This window comes from Lissotriton helveticus, chromosome 3_1 (assembly GCF_964261635.1).
Source record: "Lissotriton helveticus chromosome 3_1, aLisHel1.1, whole genome shotgun sequence".
Taxonomy (NCBI): Eukaryota; Metazoa; Chordata; class Amphibia; order Caudata; family Salamandridae; genus Lissotriton; species Lissotriton helveticus.
In genome coordinates, this window is record NC_136061.1 from 2,114,812,834 (window position 1) to 2,114,833,684 (window position 20,851).

At 43.9% G+C, this 20,851-nt stretch overlaps 1 protein-coding gene across 1 annotated transcript; it reads right to left on the reverse strand.

The window, feature by feature from the left end:
- Positions 1-553: 553 nt before the first annotated feature.
- LOC144825282 (cocaine- and amphetamine-regulated transcript protein-like) lies at positions 554-9,605 on the reverse strand. Its single transcript, XM_078684115.1, has 3 exons — positions 9,453-9,605; positions 4,559-4,642; positions 554-2,669 (listed from the first exon to the last, which is right to left on the reverse strand). Exons 1-3 carry the CDS (start codon positions 9,603-9,605, stop codon positions 2,562-2,564), a joined length of 345 nt encoding a protein of 114 aa, XP_078540241.1. The 3' UTR covers positions 554-2,561.
- Positions 9,606-20,851: the final 11,246 nt, after the last annotated feature.

Below are 20,851 nucleotides of genomic sequence, written 5' to 3' on the forward strand. Positions count from 1 at the left end.
CGAGTCAGCTCTGTGAGGGTAATCGGATGTGCCTAGAGGTTGGAGGCAGTTACCATCTCTGCTCCTCTTTTTGTGGTCCCTGGAGGAGACGTGATGGCGTGCTAGAAGTGACGTCACTCGAGAGCGAAGCAGCCGAGCAAAGCAATTATCCATGAGCATGTTGGCGATGACAGACCAGGAAAAACCCATCCATTATGCAGTGTACGTCAAAAATAAACTTTGCCTCTGATCCCATCCCAGAGTGACTGTTTACATTGCCAGGCTGCCTCGACTCCTCTGTGAACCCCATCAAAACAAGGTGTTTGCAGAGCTAATGATCCCGGAGGCGATAGATGCGCTCCCAGAAGGAAATGCTGAGGTAAACCTTCGCCTTAGTATGCAATGACTTCCACAACAATAGACAGCGCAGATAATGACAGCCAAACCTGTCAGAAAAGGCCAGGCCTGTTCATTACTCACAGGCATGTCATAGGCTCCGCATAATTGCAATTATTTCCTGCTATCGAGATACCTTTATTCTCCTGTGCAACAAAAACGGGATACGCACCAACAACAATTGTATATCTTTATTTCTTTATTCATTTCTCACTCGTTCAGGCAAAAAACACAGAAGTCTTTAAATCACACTTCGCTTCTAATAATAAAATATAGGTATCTATCCCTCCAAATTTCAAAGCCCAAGTGTGAGACACTGAAAACAAAGAGCCCTGTGAAGGTATGGCACTATGCACCTGTGAGCGGATGCTGTTGCCTGTGGGCCTTTGCTTCCTTGCTTTGCTTTGCTTCTAGTCAGTGATGCTAGATTGAGTGTCTTGGGGCGTTGGCACTAAAGAAAGGGTGCGGTCCTAGGGTGTGTTGGGGGTCATACCAGGCGGCCTGACCTGGAGCTTGAGGGCACAGTGAAGGCCTAGTAGCTCATAGAAGGAATCAACACTCAACTACAAAGAAGGCTCCAACCTCCATGTCTGGACTTAGTGTTTGTTAGATTCATTAGATCTCGAAATTCACCTACGACTAGATAATCTTATGCAGTTCAAACAAAATTCAGATAGCCAGTACCAAGTCACAGATTATTAATTTTAGGGCCTTACTGCCTACCCTGTACAAGATAACTTTAGTTTAAAACCCCTACTTTCTAGGTTTAAACACACTTGTGTTTTAGCAAATAGCTTAAGAGAAATAAAAGGAGCAATGGAACTCATCCTTAAGGTAGTGTCCTTAATGGCTTTTCAAAAAGGGCTTATCAATTTGGAAATTCAAGTTATTATTTAAAAAAGCTAAAAAAAAAACTATGTAGCTCTCTTTTTATCTTCTGACTAATACTTAAAGAAGAAGGTGCTATTGAACCGGATACTAACATGTGGCATGTAGTACACCCCTAAGGTGTCTTAGCCAGAACATGACATGAGTCTAGTGCTGCTATTTCGTTTTTAAGTCAAACTTGAACAATACTACACTAAGCTTTCTGTAAACCTGAAAACATTATAGGATGCTGCAGTATCTACTGACTTGATACTATGCACAGATGTAAACGCCCCTGAAAAGTTGTTTCCTCTGAAATGAACATCTATGCCACACTCAAAGTGGGTAGGCCAACCCAGATAGATAACAACTCTAGTTGCACCTGTGATCCTCGGTGGCACACAGTACACGTAGGCCCTCGTTTAGGGTATGGAAGTAATTCTGACATTTAGCAGAATCTTATTTGCCACAGGAATTAACTGCATATTCATATTTGGAGCTTGGTAACATTATCCATTATGTGGAATACCGTAGATGTGATAAAACCCAATATGTGGTAATACCCCATAACTGTTAATACCGCATAAATGGCAATACTCCTTATGCCATAATACATTGTATTTGTTAGCATCCCATGTTGTTAATCAGCCTAAAGTACATTTGCTAAAAACCAATGAAGACAGCTACACTACCCCATGAAAATTCAGCCAATCAAAGACAGGCAGGCAGTAAATACTTCCAGCTCTCAGAAACATCAGCAGTTAGGCCCTGCACTGATCTGCCTTTGGGCAGAAATGCAGAGCAGTGTTACATTTGAATCTTTGACATTGATTTTCACCATACAGGTAAGTGTTTGTACACTGCAATGATTGAGGTGCTGTTCTGTCATTGTTATTGCTCGTCCCCATTGTATGTGTGGTTTTTAAGGAGTTAAAACAGCAACCCCCTGACATCGATGGCTGGACACATGGGTGTTATTGGTTGGCTGCGGGTCTTGTGATCTGTGTGTTAAAGCTGCGCCACTTTTTAATGACATCACCATAGAAGCTTATAGATACTGAGAAATAAATACAAAAGAGGACATTTCCTTTTTATTTCACATATAGGATATCTGGTGAAGGTGCGGACTGGGAAAACGACCGAAACAAGGACAAGAACAGGTTTAAAATCACGATGGAGCCTGCAGGAGAGGCCACAGTCACCCGGGCTGGAGGGCAGGACACACTTCTCTCCTTCCTGCTGCTTGCTGTTTCCTTGACTCCAGAAGTCAAAAGTTCACTTTCTTTTCTTGAGCTGCCAGGGCACGGCTTTCTCTTTGTTTACAAACACTTTAGCAGGAAGAAGTTGCACACAGCGCCACGGGGACAGTTGCACAACTTGCCGATCCGTGCAGCTTTCCTGACTGCGCACTGCTCTCCGACATCACACTGCAAAGAATAATAACATGGGTAAGTCATATGGCGCAGTCTAAATGATGGCATACATAGGTGGCAGAGCCAATTTAAGACCAGGAAAACCCTGATCTTAAGTTGGCGAAATGAGGAGACATGCATTATTTCTCCTCGTTTTTGCTTTTTCCATGTGTGCTGCCATGGTTTGTTTATGTACAGGAAGGTATCCCTTCCTCTACATAAACAAACCTTTTTAAAAATGCCATTTTGTAACCTTCCTGTGTGCTGCATGAAGCAGCACACATGAAAAAACTTTAGAAACGTGGTATTATTACTAGGATTACGGCGCCTATTAGGCAGGATTACACAAGTTATTTAAGGAATTGTAACATTTGTATAAGACGGTGCTGAAAGGTGTAGAGAACCACAAAACTCTAAACATTTTGAGCCTCAACTCAAACACAATATACTTCACTCCCCAGCACACGTTAAGTTTTCAAAACCAGGTTTCCCTATTTATGATTGTGAACAATGCATTATATCGTCATCATGCACAATAATTTCTGAACAATTCCAGTTGGTTCTTTCTTTCCGTTTTATTTCGGAGTTCTTGCCTTTTAGTTGTCAAACGTCACAGCCAACACGTGTTTTGTCGCTTTAATGGGGGTATGTATGTATGTAGAGGAAGGGACACCTTCCTACACATAACCAATCCTCCCCTGCACACAGACAGCCTTGCACTCTGCCTGCGTTGGTGCTACGTAGTGAAACTTAGCACCATCGCAGGGGGAAACGCAAGGCTGCACTACATTCTTGTAAATATGGTGCAGCCTTGCGTTTCCGAAGTGGCAGAGCATGTCGTTAAGCCCAGGAGGCTAACGACACGCTCTGCCACTTTGTCGTACATGTGGCCCTTGCTGTCTTAAGCCAACTCAATAGCATTCACTCCATTGCCTACCTTACCGACTTGTGAACTGTGGGCCATATTATCAAGGAAGCTGCGGTAGTTTATCGCCGCTTTACCGGCAGGAAACTTCCGATAAAGCGGCGATAATGGGCTTGATAATATGCGGTTTGAATTTCAATCAAAGCCCAGGTTAGATGTGTGAACATCTAACCTGGGCTTCGATTGAAATTCGAATCGCATATTATCAAGCCCATTATCGCCGCTTTAGCGGCAGTTTCCTGCCGGTAAAGCGGCGATAAACTACCGCAGCTTCCTTGATAATATGGCCCTGTATTCTTACATAGGAAAGACTGCAAGTGGTATATCTAAGATTACCTCTCCAATCCCGCGCTATTGTAAATATTCATTATTGCTGAAAATTTGAGATTAATGATAAATGTTGCCGCTATTTTCGAATAAAGGAAGAAATATAGAGGTATTTAGTGCTGTACAACTACCACTAGAGGTAAAAGGGCTCTATTTTTACTTCTAAAGTCCATCATGATCAAGAGGAATATTCTTTACTTTAATGAGGATTCAGCGGTAGAGCGTTTACAGCAGGAGGTGATAAATGTCTGCAAGTGTTTCATTAGGGCGCCTTTACGCTGCTTGTTTGATTTATCTGGCATTGAAAAAAGACCCAGCTGGGTGGCATAGCAGACACTGTGCAAACCTAGCACTGGCATGTGAGTCGACATTTGAATAAACATGTAAAGTCCAGGTCGTAGCATACATGCAGCGACTACAATCGCCATGCTGGCATATAGTAATTTTGGAAAGCTACCTCGAAATTAACAAAGTTTAACTTATTGTTTTATGTGTGTTTTTTTTCAAAAGCATGATCAATGCTTTTGAAACCTTGAAACTGATTTGCACACCTTCGCGCTGCTAATTTTGTTTCAACACAACATGTTATATAAAAAAACAAAAACCTGAAGCCAGAGTTGAAAAACCTACAAGTTGTTTTTTTTTTTTTTACCGTTGGAACTTGTCCAAATTTTTTCTCCCAGGATGGCACTCTTTTACTCTGAAGTTTCTCCAGCACTTCTTGCAATGCCCCGAGCTGGAAAATAAGATTCGAAAACATGAATGTTTCTCTTGCATTGCACGTTATATATTGACTTCTGCTTTTGTGAACATTTCTTGTCCATGCTCTTTTGGCGCCACCCCAGATCAGCCAGCCCTTTAGAGAGGAGCCCAAGAGTCCCACACGTTGGGTCTTTCTCCCCATCACTTCCCACACGTCCTTGTGTTTGCCTGGTATAGTTACCATGTGGAAGGCCTTGATGTGTGGAGAGGGTGCATGCAGATTGTGTGCTGCTCATTGGGGGAAGGGGCAAAGAGTTCGGCTTCATGGTGTAAGGTTACATTTTGCCCTGCAAACTGAAATACACCCTAGAGGTCACAGGTGGAACAACCTTCAGTGATCAGACCTTTTCCATTCTGGAAACTGAACCTCATTATTATATTATATATGCAGATGTGCAGAGTGTAATATTCGATTTATTACCGTTGCTGGGTGTGAGGAGGGGCTTAGGCTTACAAGAGGCAGACCCATATCTGGATAATTAAGCCCCGCCCTCCTTAAACAATGGTAAGCCTGGCATATTACCCCCTGCATATTTACCTCGCATATATGTCTCTTGCCATGCAGTATTTCATGATGAGGAGTTATTAACAACGTTATTTTTACAGAATCAAAAAGACAATCACATTTCACAGCCTTGTAAGTGATGGGTCAGTTATGGTCTTTATAAAGTAGTTGTAACTTGGAATATGCAGTCAGCAGGGTTAGATCGAGCTGGTTATGCTGTACAATGATAACTATGAACGCGACCATTCACTGCAATAACACGTGTGTTTAATAGAACACTTGCTCACAAAAACTTAACTTATTAGGATGCATTAAATATCACATATATACAGTCACACTACTGCTGGCTCTAGCATTTGAGACAAGCTCCCATTTAATGTATTTTCCCTATCATCCCTCCTTTCACAGACGTAAGAAATGTACACAACCCTGGTTAGAAAATGAATGAAGTTTGATATTGCTTTCCACTTGGTGGTAAGGCCAAGGAGGAGAGGGAATACAGAGAGTAATCCCTTATAGGTGGGAAATATGAATGAGTGAGATGCTTTTGCATGTAAGCCTTGTAAGGCGGACATGAGCATGTACTGGCGGAAGCTGATGGTCTTGTGCCCTTCAACATAAAGAGGGAGACAACCTCACACCATCCCAGGAAGACCCACCAGCTCTATTTGCATACATCACCTAAATAAGACGAGAACAAAGTGATCTTACTTTAGGTGGTGTATGCCTAGTCACCACTGGCAACACCAAAATATCATTTATTGCTAGACGTGGCAAGGTTTGACCTCATGTAAATGAGACAGCGACGGCTGGTACAGGTGAGTCCTCCATTTGGGAGGGGATTCTAACCAGTTGGAAACTGTTCATTACCATAAAACCCAAGACGTACCACTAATTTCCGTAACATGGTTCCATATAATTTAGAGGTAACAAGATAGGCATCTTGTTTAGGGACTATACCTCTTCCATGGTTATTACATGTCACCAAACATTGGGTGATGAGGTTCGCGAAGTTGGGGCTGTATTTATTTTTGGCCTTGCAGCCACGACTAGTATCTATGCAATGCGCCTCGTCAGAGGTGGTAAGTGCTATATCAATGTAAATTCCAACAGGATGAAGAAAGACATTCATTCATCATTCGTATTCCTTTTCTTATATTCACTCAGACATTACTGTTTCAAGGTGTCCTCAACACTCCTGACTGGACTTGAATGTTTTAAGTTTGGATGTAGGTACCAAGGTATACTGGGGAGCACGTCAGTTACTCTTTAATGTTTGCACAGCATGCACATGTAATATCAATAACACTATTGTATTTCTCAACGAGCTACATAACACACACATTTTGTTCTTAAGTGCTGTAAATAACAGAGGTCATCATTACTTTATGGTACTCAATTTTCTTATCTATGGAAGGCTGAGGCTGAATTCAAACTCATGATATCCAGCACACCACATTTTGTCATCAGGGAGTAGTCAGCTCACTGCTGGCAAATCAGTGAAGATGTTAAAGGAGTGGGCAACGTAGATACCTTCCAAGTGGCCCTGAGAACGTGAAACTTCTCTTTATTTATTCTATTTTGCTATCCTAGCCTCTCTCTCCCCCATTTCTGTCTGAGTGTTACTCTAATTCAGTCTCTTTCTACCTATTGTTATCTTAAGGATTTTTGAGCTCTGGGTAAGATATATTTCAAGTTTTCATGTGTGACCCTGTTACTGAAAGTTTGGCATATAATGATATTTGGTATCATGTGGGTTTAATTAGCAGAAAATAAATGGGTAATATAATTCAATGTTGTTTTAAACAGGGACCTCCAAAACATGTCTTGACTGTGGTCCCCAAAAGCTTCAAGATGAAAGTGAATTAAAGACATATGTACAACAAGTAGTAAAAGGAAATACCCGTTAATTGTATGGTGAAAGACAAGTGATTTCTTTCTCAACAAAAACCTAGACTCATAACAGCACCCCACTGCGGCCATTTATCAAAACATTTCACTTCAGAGTCAAGGCTCAAAAAGAAGGTGTGCCTATGCAGATCCTTCCTGGGAAACATCCAATTTTGGCATACACATTTTAACCAAAAACTCAAATTAGCACAGTACCACAGTCTGAAGGAGGTATTACGTCAAACTTGAATCTGTCAGCCAAAGACATCACTCGGAGGCGTTCAATGATTATCCCTCTTGCACCCTGCTTAGATATGATTTGATGTAGTTGACAAGCTTTGAGAGATGATACAGGACGGTGGCTTGTACCCAGGGCCAATGGAAGCAGGCAATTTTGCGGCTCAGCTATTTTTGCATAGTTACGGACTTGTCGCAGTTGTGGCGTGATTCATCATGTGCTGCATAATCTGCAGATTTTAACAAAAATGTGTATGTTTAGCTCAAATGGATCAAGGTATACTGAAAATGAAGCAACACGTGTTGATGCGTAGTGGAAGGTCCTTCGCAAAGGTTGATTGGTCATCAGTTTGTAGCTTATTACTCTTCTTGGGTGTCAGACTGCTACTAATGAAGTGAAAGGTGTGCCCAGATAGTGTTAACGTGTAAAAATGGCAAAATAATGAGGTAATGTTAATGCATTGTGTGCTGCGTATATCAAAGTTTTGGTTTTTCTCAGAATTGGAGGTACTTGGTACATACACTAAGTCATAGGCAGTGAGTAAAGCTGGCTAGTGTCAGAACGTTAGCCCTCCAATCGACTCAAGCATTAGTAAGACCACACAGAGAGGTATTTATTGCGAAGCCCAGATATTGATTGCAATTTTGAGGCAACTGAGGAAGTTTATTTTGAAAGAATTTTCTTGAGTAGCCACAGTTAACAACTGATTTGCCTCTAGTGACTCCTAATTTTTTGCAGATATTGAAACTAAGGCACCGAGAAATAAAATGATTTGCCAAGACTACACAATTTAAATGAATGTTAGTCAGTATTCATAGCCATGTACTGGTGTCTCTAATGTATCCATTAGCAAAGACGTTTTAAGGCATGGGCAAAGTGGACTCTGACCAAGGGCCCCAGCCAATCAGGGGGCGCCCTAATTGAACCAGATCTGTTCTGCTGAGTCTTGCTCTGATGACCTTGAATTGTTCTTAAACAGATTGTTTCCAATACCGTTTTCCCTTCATTTATTTTTTAATGTGGGTGACCTGTGAGAGTCAATTACAAACTTTTCGCATGGAAAATGTGGCGGTTATGTTTCATGCAACATCCATAAAAAAGTTTCTATTAGATCATAAAATGACCTCACATATTCATATGTTACAGAGATTATTTGCAGCAATATTAGTGAGCTGCTGCAGTTACACATTTTAGATGTAAACACATTTAGAACTGTGACCAGTGTGCCTGTGCACTGTCAGTGATGTGGTCAAAGAGAGCATAAATGAGCTGAAACGTAATCATACATTCAATGCTGTTCCGAACAGGAGCCCCTAAAATACGTTTGGACCAGGGCCCCCTACAGCCTTAAGGTGTCCCTGTCCACTAGACAACATATTCTTACGCTTTGGTGCTCACAGTATCATATACGTAAATAAAAACAAATACTCAGCTGTTTCATGTAAAGATTGCGTTCCCCAATCTATTCGCCAGAATTAAAAAGAATGGGTTATCCAAAAGTATAATTCACTGATGCTTTGAGGTCAACTTAACAAAGTGTATGCACTACATGTGCTTCAAATGAGGGCAAAGTCCAGTACTTAATTTGTAAAAGAAATAAGTGCAGGTTTTGAAAGTTGTTGTCCAGGGGTCGCCTCTGGTGCTGCTGGGTACTGGGGTTACAGAATACAAAGGTTGCCTAATCTTGACTGAACTGCCTGGTTCTCTTTAAACCTTTTTACCTGCCTGTCTACTTCTCTCACTCTTGCAGATTCTTTTAAACTCTCCTTTCTCCTTTTCTTATTACCCATCCCTTTCTTTTTCTTTCTCTACTTTCTGTCCTTCTCTCTCTTGCTCTGGTCAAAGTCTGGTGATGAGAAATAAAGTTCAGTTCCCACAAAAAAGGCTCAGTCCTCCTGCACAAATTAAGCCTTGGCTGATTCCCAAAAACAGTGGCTACTTTTGTCGCCGTCAATCGTCTAATTTCTCAATACTCCAGCTTAACTGAGAGGTACCTTTGATTTGTCGCTTTTCAGTTCCATATCTGCACAGAATGAAGTTCGCTTCAACTTAAAAGGGGTTCTAGCGAGTAGGCTGTCAGCGGTGAAGCCCAAAGACCTGGGTTCGCACAACAATCTCCCAGCACCCCCCGGGGGCTCGCCCAGTACTCACCAGCTCCTTCTCGCTGGACGGAAGGCTGTCTTTGGGGTAGAAGTCCCTCAGCGCCCGGGTCTCCAGCTCCGTGCTGTCCTCCTGGCTGCAGACCGAGGCCAGCATCAGCATCCAACACCCGAGGGCGACGAGCAGCACGCGAGAGCTCTCCATGGTCCTGTCACGCGCAGAGTAGGAGCAGTGTGAGCGCGAGCTGGGGTTCTGCCAGCGAGCGGCAGCCCCCAGTATTTATCAACAACAGCCGGGGGAGAGGGGCTCGGCTCCTCCGCCCAGCTCCTCTCCACCATGACGCCAATGAGAGGAACAGGAGGGGGCGGAGGGGCTCGCGCTATTCAGCTCTCTGTCAAAGTTACAGGCTGAGCTCGTAGATAACAATGAAAAGAAACTCCCTGTTACTGCCGAGTGCCTCTCTGTGGGGGTGCGGAGAAGTTTGCTTCATGTTTCCCTTTTCAGCTAAGTGTATGAGCAGAACCACCAGTTTTTCGTGAGTGAAGTTCCCCTCGATTGGCTAAAATCTGATTTATTGTCTAAAATTTAATCTATGGAACTATTAGAGCTGGGCCCATAACTTCTCTCTCCCCTCTTCCTGAATCAGTTCTGGCGTGTGCCAAAATTGGGAGAACTTCGAGGCACACTAGGTTCTAGAACACAGCTCTACAGAAACAAACGTTGGCAAAGTCCATAGGTCTCGCCTATACAAGAACTATTGACTTTGGCAATGTGATTTTGTCCTGTTGTACACCAGTGTGGCTGCTGGGCGAAGCAGAGTGTTGCAGATTGGGTTTGTTGGAGTAGAGTGTCGTAGAGTGTAGTAGGGGGAGTAGAGTGTCGTAGAGTTGATTAGAGGGGAGCATAGTTCAGTGGTTCAGTGGAAGAGAGTGTCCCAGAGTGCAGTGTCAGAGTGCAGGGGCATGAAGTGGTGTGAAGAGGAGTGGCATAGAGTGAAGTGGAGTGGGGTGGAATAGGGTGCAGTGGGTTGGAGTAGATTGCGATAGGAGAGTGGATTGGAGATGATTGGGGTGGATAGGATTGGGGTTGAGTGGGTTGGATTGGATTGGAGTGTTGTGGATTGGATTGGAGTGGGTGGTCTGCATGAGGTGTATTGGAGAGGGGAATATTGGAAAGTGGTGAGGTGGATTGGGGTGGATTAGACTGATTTGGGGTGGGGTGGATTGGATTAGAGTAGGGTGGTTTGGAGTGGGGTGAATTCAAGTGGAGTGACGGGTGGATTGGAATGGATTGGGGTGGTTTAGAGTAGAGTGGAGTGGATTGGAATGGGGTAGATTGATCTGGAGTGGGTTGGATGGATTGGATTGAGTGGGGTGGATTTAACTTGGGTGGGGGGACTGGATTGGATTGGGGTAGAGTGGCTGGATTGGACTGCAGTAGAGGGGGTGTACGGGAAGGGGGTGGATTAGACTGAATGGGGTGGATTGAAATTGGGTGAATTGGAATGGGGTGCAGTGGATTGGAGTAGGGTAGATTGAATTTGGCTAGATTAAGGTGTATTGGATTGGTGTGGGGTGTATTGGATTGGAGTGGGGTGAGGTGGATTGATTGGAGTGGGGTATATCGGATTGAGGTGAAGTGGATTGAATTGGAGTGGGATGGATTGGAGTGGGGCAGATTGGAGTGGGGCAGGTTGTTTTCAATGGGAGTGGGGCAGATTGAAGAGGAGGGGACTGTTTTGGATTGGAGTGGGGCAGATTCATTGGGATTAACGTGGGACAGATTGTTTTGAGTTAAGTGGGATGGATTGTGGTTGATTGGATTGGAGTGGGTTGGATCGGGGAGTGAGTGGGGTGAATTTTATTGGGTGAGGTGGATTGGATTGGAGTGGGCTACAATAGATTGGATTAGACTGGGATGGATTGGAGTGGGGCAGATTGTCTTGGACTGAAGTGTGGCAAATTGGAGTAGGCTGATTATAGTACACAGATTGTTTTGGATTGGGTTGGGGCAGATTGGAGTGGAGCAGATTAGAGTCCGGCAAACAGTTTTAGATTGGAGTGAGACAGACTGGGATGAGGTGGATTAGAGTAAGCAGATTGTTTTGGATTGAAGTGAGGCAGATTGTAGTGGGGTGAGCTGAGTTGGCAGATTGTTTTGGATTAGAAAGGGACAGATTGAAGTGGGTGGATTGGAGTGAGGAAGATTGGAGTGAGGCAGATCTTTTTGGATTGGAGTGAGGTAGATTGGAGTGGGGCAGATTGTTTTGGATTGTATTAGGGCAGATTGTTTTGGGTTGAGTGGGGCAGAATATTTTGGATTGGAGGGGGTCAGGTTGGAGTGGTGCAGACCAATATGGATTGGAGTGGGGCAGATTGTTTTATATTGGAGTGGGACTGATTGGAGTGGGGCAGATTTGTTTGGATTGAAGTGGGGCGGATCGTTTTGGATAGGAGTGGGGCAGATTGATTTGGAGTGGGGCATATTGTTGTAGATTGGAGTGGGGCAGATTGTTCTAATTTGGAGTGGGGAAGATTGTTTTGGATTGGAGTGGGGCAGATTATTTGGGAGTGGGGTCATTTGGAGTGGGGCAGATTGGATTGGGTTGAGAGGATTGGAGTGCGGTGAATGCGAGTGTATTAGATAGGGGTGATTGGTTTGGATTGGAGGGGTGGATTGGATTAGTCTGGGGTGGATTGGATTGAGTGGGGTGGATTGGAGTGGGGTGAGGTGAGGTGGGGTAGATTGGCGTGGATTGGAATGGGGTGGATTGGGGTGTACTGTTCGATCTTGTTTTAAAGCATCATTTCAGAAATGAGATGTAAGCAAGAAACAGTGTTGCTTTGCAATAAGATTATCCTCATCTTTTGAGAACAGTGCCCACAAGCAAACACAAAAGAAAACATGATTGCAGAGTGAGTAAAGAAGACTTGGCAAATGAAAAGAAAGTTAACTATAGAAGATAAATCTCTGCAATTTTGTTTGTCCTGCTCGCCACATTTTTGCAAGTCACACACCTTCTGTTTGCGGGCACTAAAAGTTAAAAAGAACAAAATAGTACCTCAAGCAGTTGACTAGCACTGATTAAGTTGAATCAATCAGTGCTTGGTCCCTCCTCCACAGAGAGGAATGGAAATTAGATTAGACCTGCCTTGTTGAATTTCGAGGCTTTGAGGAGGAGTGTCACGCACACCACCAAATGGTAAGCACCTTGCGCTTCAAGCCCTTTTTGTTAACAACAGTGTCTCGCAAACTCGTAGGCTCAACCATAAAAAGGAAAACATTTACATTTCATGTGGCATTCAGTGCTCAAGAGCAAGGCCTCTCCATTTGAATGAAAACATGTTGTTTCGTGCAATAGTCTCTATATGGATTAATAGTAGTATGGATGTTAGTATCTTAATCTAGAAACATGGCTGTATTTTTGATTGATGGGAGCTCAGTTTCAACAGCAACTGCACATAGTAAGGCAGTGTCATATTAGGGAATCCAAAGAGTGGAATAAAGTGCTGTGTTTGCTGGACTCCACATACCACTGACCAGGTCTGCTACTACATGGAACCACCAGGCAGGCTTTATATAAACATTCCAGACCCCCAGGACAAACTAGGCTGCACATCTCCCTATTAATTACACAGCACACATATGCACACATTACTGCATGGCATACACACACAGACAGACAGGCTGACACACACACACACTAGAGGTGGGTGGAACTAGTGGAGTTTTACTCCATGTACTTCCATGAAGTTACAGAAAAACTCAGTGAGATTCTGCAGAATTCTGCCAAAGAGCAGAAAATATGCAGCTCTCACTGCAATTTAGCGCCTGCAGGACAAGCAGCGCTAGAAGTTCAGTGCAAATGGCACAATGCGTTGCTCAAGAGCACATGCCCAGTTGAGCTGATTTTGCTGCCGCTCAAGTAGAAAATATACTCATGAATGCCAGCAACTGCCTGCATTAGAAAATCACGCTAGGGGACGTCAATGCCCACACGCTAGCTTGCATATTCTGGAGCTTCGGGAAGAAAAATTCCACCAAGCAGCGATTGGTGGAATTTTCCCAGAGCTCCATGTTAAATAGTAATGCAGCTTTGCCAATTCTGCTGGAACGGAACATTCAACCCACACTTAACACACACACATGCATTACATGGTAATTAGAACAAGCACTGTAACAGGAATGACTAAAGATTCTAAGCACGCAGCACAAGCTCTCATACAGAAAAGGGCATTTGTGTTCATCCCTGCACCGCATGGCAGGCACCCACAGGGTGCAGGGATGAACAGGAGTTATTCAGACAACAGTGGGCCCATCTGAAAGAAATGCATGAAGAATAAAAATAGACACAATCGTAACTATATGGAATTGTGGACTTGTGCAGCCGGACAGTGGTCCAATATTTTTACTTCAGAAGAATAGAGAGAAATATTACACAGCAGTACACAATGTGGGTCACAAGCCTGTACCAAACTTACAATTGTGCAACTGACACACACTAATGACGAAGAAACAAAAGGGCTTGTAGGCACAAGCGTGAGGTTCGAAGTACTAGAATTTACACAATATCATAGTACATCACAACATAGTTTACACCTTTACATCAATTTATAGCAGTGCAGTTTTGTATAAGGTGTCATTTAAGTTGACGGCGTTTGGATCTGTTAACTAGATACACAGATCATCATCAGGACATAATTCTTATGCCTAATATTTGGAAGCCTCTGATGCCGAGAACCGATTAGATGCGGCTCGGAGTCAGTCATTAGTGCGTAATGGCACTTGGCGGACAGCCCGTCAGCGTGGTAGCCGAGTACAGGGCGATTACAGCGTCTCAATTGTGGCGTTTGTCTGGGTGTTCAGGGATGAACAGGAGAGCACCGTAGGTGCCCCCTCGGCCCCCAACCAGAGGCCACTGGTTGAAGCTCCCAAAGTCGCTTTCCGACAGGGTTTCCATGTCAGAAAGCCCGGCATGGAAACCCTGCCGGAAACCTACATCGTAATCCGGATGGCATAAAACACAGTCTATAGGGATTATGTGCCGATGCCGACTGGCAGACAAGCTCCTTGAGCCCGTCAGAAGCCAGTCGGACTGTCCGGCCGGTTTCAAAACTGACACCCTCCATTGTAATGAGGCTGTCAGTTTTCAAACTGCGATGATGCCCTTAATGTCTCTAGTCACAGCTTATCCTGTATAATTGAATATTCCGTGGTATTTCCACCTTCTTGCGGTCACCTAGCAATAATTACCTGATCTGCTCAAGCAAGTTATCTTCAGTTAATTTCATCTTTCCATTCTTGCTTGTTTCTGACCAAATCCAACACTGCAACTTTCACATAACTGCATATCATGTTACATTCAAATAACCATCACCCTCGCTTGAATTCCTACAGATACTCTGCACCAAAGTGTTTATTTATTCCATAAATCAACATGCATTCGGTTATACTTCTTCTTTTGTGGAAATAATCTCCATGCTATTACATGCAAATATGTACAGAAGCATCTGTAGCCTTAACAAGATGTTATTGCTGCTTACTCTACAATAGACTACTACTCTTGGTACCCCAAAATAGCACGCAAAGCATTCCTGCATTTGTGATAGAACAGTCCCATTGGACTTGGCCCTTTCAGAAGGGTCATACCCAAACTTTTTACCTTCACCCTCATGTTTTCTGAACTAGGTTTTGTTTGCATTTAGGACTCTGGGCAGTTTACCACTGCTAACCAGTGCTAAAGTGCTTGTGCTCTCTTCTTAAAATATGGTGGGATTGGCTTATGTCCACTGGCACATTCAATTTACTTGTAAGTCCCTAGTAAAGTGTTACTGCTTGTGCTCAGGGTCTGTAAATGTAACTTTAATGCTACTAGTGCACCTGCAGCACTGATTGTATCACCCACTTAAGTGGCGCCCTTTATACTCACCTCAAGCCAGCCATTGCAGCCTATCTGTGCATTTTTAAATTTATATTTTGACCTAGCAAAACAAACTTTTTGCCTGTCCTAAACCTTCCTTTTTAATACAGATAAGCCAAACCTAAGGTAGGTCCTGAAATGCCCGAGGTCAGAGTGCAGTGTATTTAAAAAGTAGGACAGGTACTTTTTTAACATATTATGATAGTGAAAAATTCCTAAAGTCGGTTTTCACCACTTCAAGGCCCACCTCTCCATATGATAAAATTGGAGGTACTTTATTTAATTTATTAATCTGTAACCTCCAATTGGGTGCAGGTAGACCGGTTGTGTTTGGTCTCAAAAGAATTGTAATTAAACTCTTTAATGGTAAAGTCAGATTTTTAATCACAATTCAGAAAATGACGCTATTAGAAACTTGACATGTTCTTGTTGTAAGCATTTAGCAGCCTGATCCAGGGTCATATGACTATGTGGAGCTGGCAGTTGGTCTTTGTGTATTGCTTCCAGACAGGGAGACAGTGAGACCATGATTTGATAGGCGTTGACAAGATAGGCCACTCTGAATTAACGAGGGGGAGGATCTTTCACCTACCACACTTGTACATCACAATGGGTCTGCCTGAATACTCTCACAAAGGGTTTAACATTTGTCTGTCATGACCCCAGACACGATGGGACCAGGACAGGGACAAAGGAGATGGATGACATCTCAGGGGTGTGGAAATCTCTAGAAGCTTCCTCCACTTCGAAGAAGGCACCAGGTATAAATGTTGGACTGGAACTGCATGTGCACGTTGCATCTCTTTGCCCAGTCCTCTCTTCACCTGTGCTGCATGACACATATTCAACACAAGACTCTACATCTCTTTACAACCAGGATTCAGGTGGTGTGTAAGTGTGGGCAGTGAGCTCCGTTTCGCTAACGGAGATTGTGGAGTTTTGCCAACTGCACGCTTTGCTGGGAGAGCGGAGTTTGGCAAAAACTCAGATTCCGCTGCGTAGCGGAGTTTGGTCCCACCGTCCATCCCTAAATTACATCTCCTCACAATTTACTGATGTGAAAGGAGACCAATGACTCACCTCTATATTATTTCTGCTGAGCACACAACACCCCCCCTCTCTTGGCTGTTGCTGGTATGATCCAGTCCACTTTGAATGTTGGTGAACTGTACCAAGGTGAGGCATTACGGGGCCTGGCTGCCAGAGAGTTGCCTAATTAGCTTCCGCTGGAGACTGAACCCCCTCTGTGAGTGGTGGTTCATGCTGCTGGTACCTTCCTACTTCCTCCCTGTATGGGTGTGGCATAGGGTGAAGCAGCTTGCTGCATTTCCCAGGCAGCTGTTGCACTGTCAATTTGCCTGCCTTCCTCTGTCACAGGTATCGAGATTGTCAAGTAAGGCGCTGAGGTCGGCAAAGGAGCAGAGACGGGCAGGAGGAGAGCTGTCAGCGGTGACACAGGAGCAAGGAAGCGTGACCAAATAAGGTATGTGGTGCGTTCTGTGCATGACCCTGTGGGGTACCTGGCATGGGGCCCTGGGTGACACTACCACCCAAGGCATCAGGAGCTGCTATTTGGACACTGTGCAACCTGCGCCCAGTGATCCACCCTCTTTCTTTCACAAAATCTGTCCCAACCACTGCCTTCTTCCTACTGGTCTTCAGCATGGAACAACCCTCTTCAGTGTAGCTGAAGACTGCCAACTCAACTCACCAAAGGACTTTTATCCAAGCCTTGTTGACCCCCCCCGATCCTTCATGAGTAAACCTTGATTTCTGTCCCGTGGTGTCCTCAAAGGGCCTAAATTAGTCCCTGTAGCTGGTCTGACTCCTTTGCAGTTGGCCTGAACTTGTGACTTTGTCCCAGTCCATTACAACAAGATAACCACAGTGGGTGCTTTGTGCTTTTTGGTGCTATTTTCACTTAAATCTTAAACATTGCATATCCCCTGTTCTATTGATTGTATTTTTGTATTTTTTTTCACACAAAATTTTTGGGATTTTACACAGGTTTCCATCTGTAATTGCTTGGATACAATTAACATTTAGTCAGGAGTTTTGTCCAGTAAGCTTCTATTACTTACTGAGTCTATTTAAAATATCTTACCAAACCCTCCGCCCCCTGCAAATGAATAATACAATACACATCTTTGGTTCATAAAGTTTGCTTCAACTGGTCCATGCAATCTCTATTCCATGTTACCCACTCCCACCCTTCCCAACCCCAGGCGTGTCAACTAAAATCAGAAATATATCCTTCTTTATCCGGGTTGCTCTAATCTGTGCTGATTTAGCCGCAATTACAATTCAACATAGCTAAACCATCAGTGGAGGGGGAGTGGCATCGATTTGTTTGTCCTACTATTCAGCACATTTCTTGTTTTAGGGTATGCAGTTCAACCTTCCCCTTCAGGGGCCTTCTCTGCTAGGTCTTCGTCCCTCCCATAATTTGAGTTCCGTAGTAGTTCCGCTAATGCTTGCTATGCCCTGTCTATCTCCAATGCCTTCGCATTCCCCGTTCCTTTTTGCTATCTGCATTCTGACTGCCCCCTCACATTCTGCCCATTTAACAATCAATTTTTGCCATCAGGCTATACTCAGGCCCCCTCTCGCTTTCCAGTGTATAGTGATGTCTCTTTTAGCAAAGATCAATCCCAAATCTAAAAACTTGCTAGTTACCTTATTCTTGGCTGAGTGGGGGAACCAATGCAATAGGCAATATCCCGAAAATGCCTTTGCCTCTCTATCAGACACGTGATCCAATAATGTGGTTACCCCTTCCCAGAAGTTTGCCATTGTCAGGGCAATCCCAGAACATAAGCCGGAATTCCGCTCTTTCCTTATTGCAACTCGGGCAAGCATTTGTTTGGATAGCAAAGTATTTGTTGATCTTTGCCGGGGTAAGGTATGCTCTGAGCAAAACATAGAAATGTACTTGTTGGAATCTAGCATTCTTAGTTCTCTTCCATGCTCTAAATACTAGTTCTCATTTTTGAGCTCACTCGGTCAGGGGCAAAAGTGTTTCGTATATTATGCGACTGTAGAGGCACATGACTGCCTTAAAGTTGCCTGCCACTGTCACCACATATTGGCACCCTGCTGACGTCTGCGGCTCTGTGGACCCCTCCCCCAGTGCTTCCGAATGGCTGCTGTGAGAGCAGAGTGTAATAAGAAATCCCCGCCGGGCAGGTCACAACTCTCCCGGAGGTCATTAAATGGGATCATGGTACTCTCTTCATACAAATCTCCTATTGTGGATATCCCTAGCTTTCCCCAGGCCTCCAGTCTATGCCAGTTTCCTCCATGATGTAGTGCCTCACATATAGCCAATGGGATTTTCGGGGCGTAAGGGCATTTGGTCCATGCTATTCCCAAGCTCCTATTCCAGTATTTGCGTGCTTTTTTTTAATTCAGAGGGAATAGCATGATCCCGCATGGGGGGCCTCAGTATTACTTGAGATAGTAGTCGTAAGTTCGGGGTGTCATCTCCCTTCCCCTCCGTCCCCTAAGTCGGCCCGCCACTCACTTCATGAGCCATTGTAATTGTGCCGCAGGTAATAGGCCTCAAAGTAAGGTACGGCCAGTCCACCCTCCGATCTTGGCCTCATAAGAACACTGAGCACTGCTCTTTGTCTACCAGTCCCCCTTAGGAATCCCGAGATCATTTTACTAAGCTGGGGGGGCTTGGGAGTGTCACCATTTTAAGGAGGACCACTCGGCCAGCCTCCGACAATGGGAGAGTCCCCCCAGAAGTCGAAACTACTTTTTACTCCCCTTAGAGCTCTTCCTATGTTGAACTCCAATAGATCTCCTTGATATATTTGTGTATCTAGATATGTCAAGCAGCGTTCCTCCCACTTCACTCCTTCCATCTCCTGTGGACCTACTCTTTTCATCTTGGTAGGGAGGAGGAATACTTCACCCAGTTTACCTTGAGACCTGCCACCCCTCCGAGGTCCTACAGTAGATCCTTAGCTCCACAAAGCGCATCTCTTGTATCTGCTAGGAACATCAAGAAGTCGTCTACATATAGCGCAATATGATAAATTTGCCCGGACACCTCTAGGCCCCGATAATGCTGACCTGTTCTAGTTCGAGCTGCCAGCTGCTCCATGGCCAGGGCGAATAAGAGGGGACAGAGGGGGCATCCCTGTCTCGTCCCTTGGCCAACCCTACAGGCGTCAGATATCAGCCCTCTCGTCTTGACACTGGCCATGGAATCTTTATAAAAAAGAGCCATCCATCTCACAAACTCATCTCCCAGCCCAAATTTCCTAATTTCCGCATTACTTTTCAATGTCTACTGCAAAAACAGTCCCCCTTCTTTCCGATAGGAGTCTGCCTCCAACACATGTAGGAGACGCCAGACATTCAAAGCTGTATTTCTAGTGGGGATAAAGCCCGCTTGGTCTCTGTGTATCAATGTTGTCATATGAGGGAGGAGGCGGTGGCCAGGATGTGGTTCAGAATCTTGTGATCTAAGTTAAGCATGGAAAGCGGGCGGTAGGCCATTCTGTCCCATGCCAGCTTCTCTGGTTTATTCTATTAAAGAAAGGTACCCCCTGATGCTACTTTTGAGGTCTGGGAGAAGGGGGAATGACCACCAAAATGCAATGAGTGTTTCCCACTCGACCTATGTTTTAGATTTGGCTTGACACAGCTCTAATGGGCATCTCATCCTATATAAGTCAAGGCACTATGCAAAAAATCATTTCAACATTTTATTCAAAAGTACTTGTTTTTTTTCCTAAATTGATAAGTGTTTGTATTTCATTATTCATTTTTTACAAAAGTGACACACAAATATCTTTTTAAACAGTTTACAAATAATTTTTTTGAAGAAAAGCTTTTTTTTAAACCTATGTTTTAAGACATCATAAACAATGAAACAATACATTTATAAAATACAATACATATAAATACACCTCCTATAAATGGTTAATGACTCTTCATAACGCCATCAAAAGCCAAACAGAAACCTTATCACATCATATCACACCTCTCATTCCATCTCATCCTCACCTAAACCAAACATATAAACTCACATTCCAAACCACATCAATTTCCCAACTAACATCGGCATACTAATAAGACACATGGTAGAGATCCTTTTCAACTGTCCTTGGTATTGCCGCCAGCTGGGAATATATCATGCCAATGTACATTTCGGTGGATTCAATAAATTAGTGTCCACCTTCCTCAGGGCCATATGGTATAAAATTTATTTTTTCATGACAGAGGTGTGATGGGGAATCCGATAGAGTAGATTAGAGTATTCTACTCTCCATAATTATGTCTCCTAGTGGATGATCCTTTCAGTACTACAGCGTGCAGCAAAATCAGTTGGTTTTAGAAAGGGAGTTTACAGAGTTTGATGCCCGTCTTTATGCTGTGTGGCGCTGACTCAATTCTTTTTATCATTGGGTTTAGGTACCATCTGTTCTCTACAGTGACGCAGAGTTTTTGCTTTCAGGGACAGCTTTAATCAAATCCAGGGTCGTTCAGTTTTTCCTTTATTTACTGCTTAAAATGT

Bases quoted from the DNA above. Each gene is read 5' to 3' on its own strand.
- LOC144825282 (XM_078684115.1), bottom strand. From the start codon at position 9,605: ATGGAGAGCTCTCGCGTGCTGCTCGTCGCCCTCGGGTGTTGGATGCTG. The intron at 4,643-9,452 runs GTGAGTACTGGG...CTTATTTTCCAG, and splicing joins CGTCCAGCGAGAAGGAGCTG to CTCGGGGCATTGCAAGAAGT. The intron at 2,670-4,558 runs GTAAAAAAAAAA...TATTCTTTGCAG, and splicing joins AATTTGGACAAGTTCCAACG to TGTGATGTCGGAGAGCAGTG.